General features: G+C 43.6%; 1 protein-coding gene across 1 annotated transcript; it reads left to right on the forward strand.

Annotated features, from left to right (window-relative positions):
* The first annotated feature begins 1,241 nt into the window (after positions 1–1,241).
* On the forward strand, positions 1,242–2,177 carry LOC138426884 (olfactory receptor 10G9-like). The gene has a single exon (XM_069565892.1). The coding sequence runs from the start codon at positions 1,242–1,244 to the stop codon at positions 2,175–2,177; it is 936 nt and encodes a 311-aa protein (XP_069421993.1).
* The last annotated feature ends 448 nt before the right edge of the window (positions 2,178–2,625 follow it).

A 2,625-nucleotide genomic window follows, 5' to 3' on the forward strand; every position in this document is an offset into this window, starting at 1 on the left:
CTAGATCCAAATAGGGAAAAGAGTATGTCAAGGATGCATATTGTCACCCTGCTTATTTAACTTACATGCAGAATACATCATGTGAGATGCCGGGCTGGGTGAAGCATAAGCTGGAATCAAGTTTTCAGGGAGAAATATCAAAAACCTCAGATATGCAGATGACAGCACCCTTATGGCAGAAAGTGAAGAACTAAAGAGCCTCTTGATGAAAGTGAAAGAGGAAAGTCAAAAAGTTAGCTTATAACTCAACATTTAGAATACTAAGATCATGGCATCTGGTCCCATCACTTCATGGTAAATAGATGGGGAAACAACGGAAACAGTGACAAACTTTTTTTTTTTTTTGGCTCCAAAATCACTGCAGATGGTGACTGCAGCCATGAAATTAAAAGACAGTTGCTCCTTGGAAGAAGAGCTATGACCAACCTAGACAGCATATTAAAAAGCAGAGACATTACTTTGCCAGTAAAGGTCCGTTTAGTTAAGGCTATGGTTTTTCCAGCAGTCATGTATGGATGTGAGTGTTGGACTATAAAGCTGAGTCCTGAAGAATTGATGCTTTTGAACTGTGGTGTTGGAGAAGACTCTTGAGAGTCTCTTGGACTTCAAGGAGATCAAACCAGCCAATCCGAAAGGAAATCAGTCCTGAATATTCATTAGAAGGACTGATGCTGAAGCTGAAACTCCAATACTGTGGCCACCTGATGAAAAGAGCTAACTCATTGGAAAAGACCCTGATGCCAGGAAAGATTGAAGGCGAGAGGAGAAGGGGACTACAGAGGATGAGATGGGTGGATGGCATCACCGACGTGAGGACATGAGTTTGAGCAAGTTTCAGGAGTTAGTGATGGAAGTTAGTTAGTTAGGGAAGCCTGGCATGCTGCAGTCGATGTGGTCACAAAGATTCAGACATGACTGAGCAACTGAACTGAACTAGCCATATTTATGATACAACAGTGGAAATTTAAAATTGATTTCTCCTATTTTTTTTTACATATATCTGTGTGTGTTTCTGTCTCTGTGTGTGAGAAAGAGTAAGAGAGATAAGAGAGGGAGAAGGCAGAATCATTCTATCCTTTTTTTCAAAGGTGACTTGTTAGAAACAAAGTTGGTATGATCCTAGAACTATGTAGCATATATGATGCAATTTTTGTATAGAAAATGTGTTCTCAGTTCTTGATTAAATGCTGGGTGCTCTTTATATTCCCATAGAGAGAAAGAGAGATCAAAAGCCTGGAGAAATGACGAACATGAGCCTAGTAACAACGTTCATCCTCTTGGGCCTTCCCCATGCACCAGAGCTGGACACGCTCCTCTTTGGAATCTTCCTGGTGATTTATGTCCTCACTGTGGTGGGGAACCTACTCATCCTGCTGGTGATTATAGTAAATCCTCACCTGCACACCCCCGTGTACTACTTCCTAACCAACCTGTCCTTCATTGACATGTGGTACTCCACGGTCACTACACCAAAAATGCTGATAACCTTGGTGTCCCCAGAAGGCAGTCCTATCTCCTTTCCCAGCTGTGTGGCCCAGTTCTACTCCTTCCACTTCCTGGGCAGCACTGAGTGCTTCCTCTACACTGTCATGGCCTATGACCGCTTCCTGGCCATCAGTCACCCTCTCAGGTACGCCAGCATGATGAGTGGGAGGACGTGTGCCATCCTGGCCACAACCACGTGGCTCAGTGGCTCTGTGCACTCTGCTGCCCAGACCACACTGACGTTCCGTTTGCCCTTCTGTGGACCCAACCAGATCCAGCATTACATCTGTGATGCACCAGCCATCCTCAAACTGGCCTGTGCAGACACGTCCACTGTGGAGATGGTGATCTTTGTCAGCATTGGGGTGGTGGCTTCAGGCTGCTTTCTTCTGATAGTGCTGTCCTACATGTCCATCGTCCATTCCATCCTGAAGATCCGCATGCCAGAGGGGAGATGGAGAGCCTTCCAGACCTGTACCTCCCACTGCACTGTGGTCCTTTGCTTCTTTGGCCCTGGTGTTTTCATTTACCTGAGACCAGGCTCCAAGGAGGTTGTGGACAGAATTGTGGCTGTTTTCTACACTGTTATGACACCCCTTCTGAACCCTATGATCTACACCCTGTGGAACAAGGAAGTGAAGAAAGCTCTGTTGAAGTTTAAAGACAAAGTAGTGTACTCACAAAGCAAATAAGCTATATTATGTAGATACACATATTTAAAAAACTTAGTAATATAATTTAATCATCAACAAGAAATGTATTATATTTATAGTTCTCATTATGAAATTTTATCTAAATCAGCTACTAGGGATATTTGCTTGACTAATTTTTCTGAGGAATTTTAAAGGCCATATTAGGTTTTTTAAACATGAGATTTCAGTTTATTGGGCTTCCTTGGTGGCTCAGATGGTAAAGAGCCTGCCTACAATGCAGGAGACCAGGGTTTTATCCCTGGGTCAGGAAGAACCCCTGGAGAAGAGAATGACTACCCACTCCAGTATTCTTGCCTGGAGAATTCCTGGACAGAGGAGTCTGTCAGGCTACAGTATATGAGGTCAAAAAGAGTCAGACACGACAGACCAACTAACATGTTAACACACTTCACACTTGCGGTTTATTAATTTAGTGAAACCAAGGCAC

Source organism: Ovis canadensis, chromosome 21 (assembly GCF_042477335.2).
Source record: "Ovis canadensis isolate MfBH-ARS-UI-01 breed Bighorn chromosome 21, ARS-UI_OviCan_v2, whole genome shotgun sequence".
NCBI classification, from domain to species: Eukaryota; Metazoa; Chordata; class Mammalia; order Artiodactyla; family Bovidae; genus Ovis; species Ovis canadensis.

Bases quoted from the DNA above. Each gene is read 5' to 3' on its own strand.
- LOC138426884 (XM_069565892.1), top strand. From the start codon at position 1,242: ATGACGAACATGAGCCTAGTAACAACGTTCATCCTCTTGGGCCTTCCC.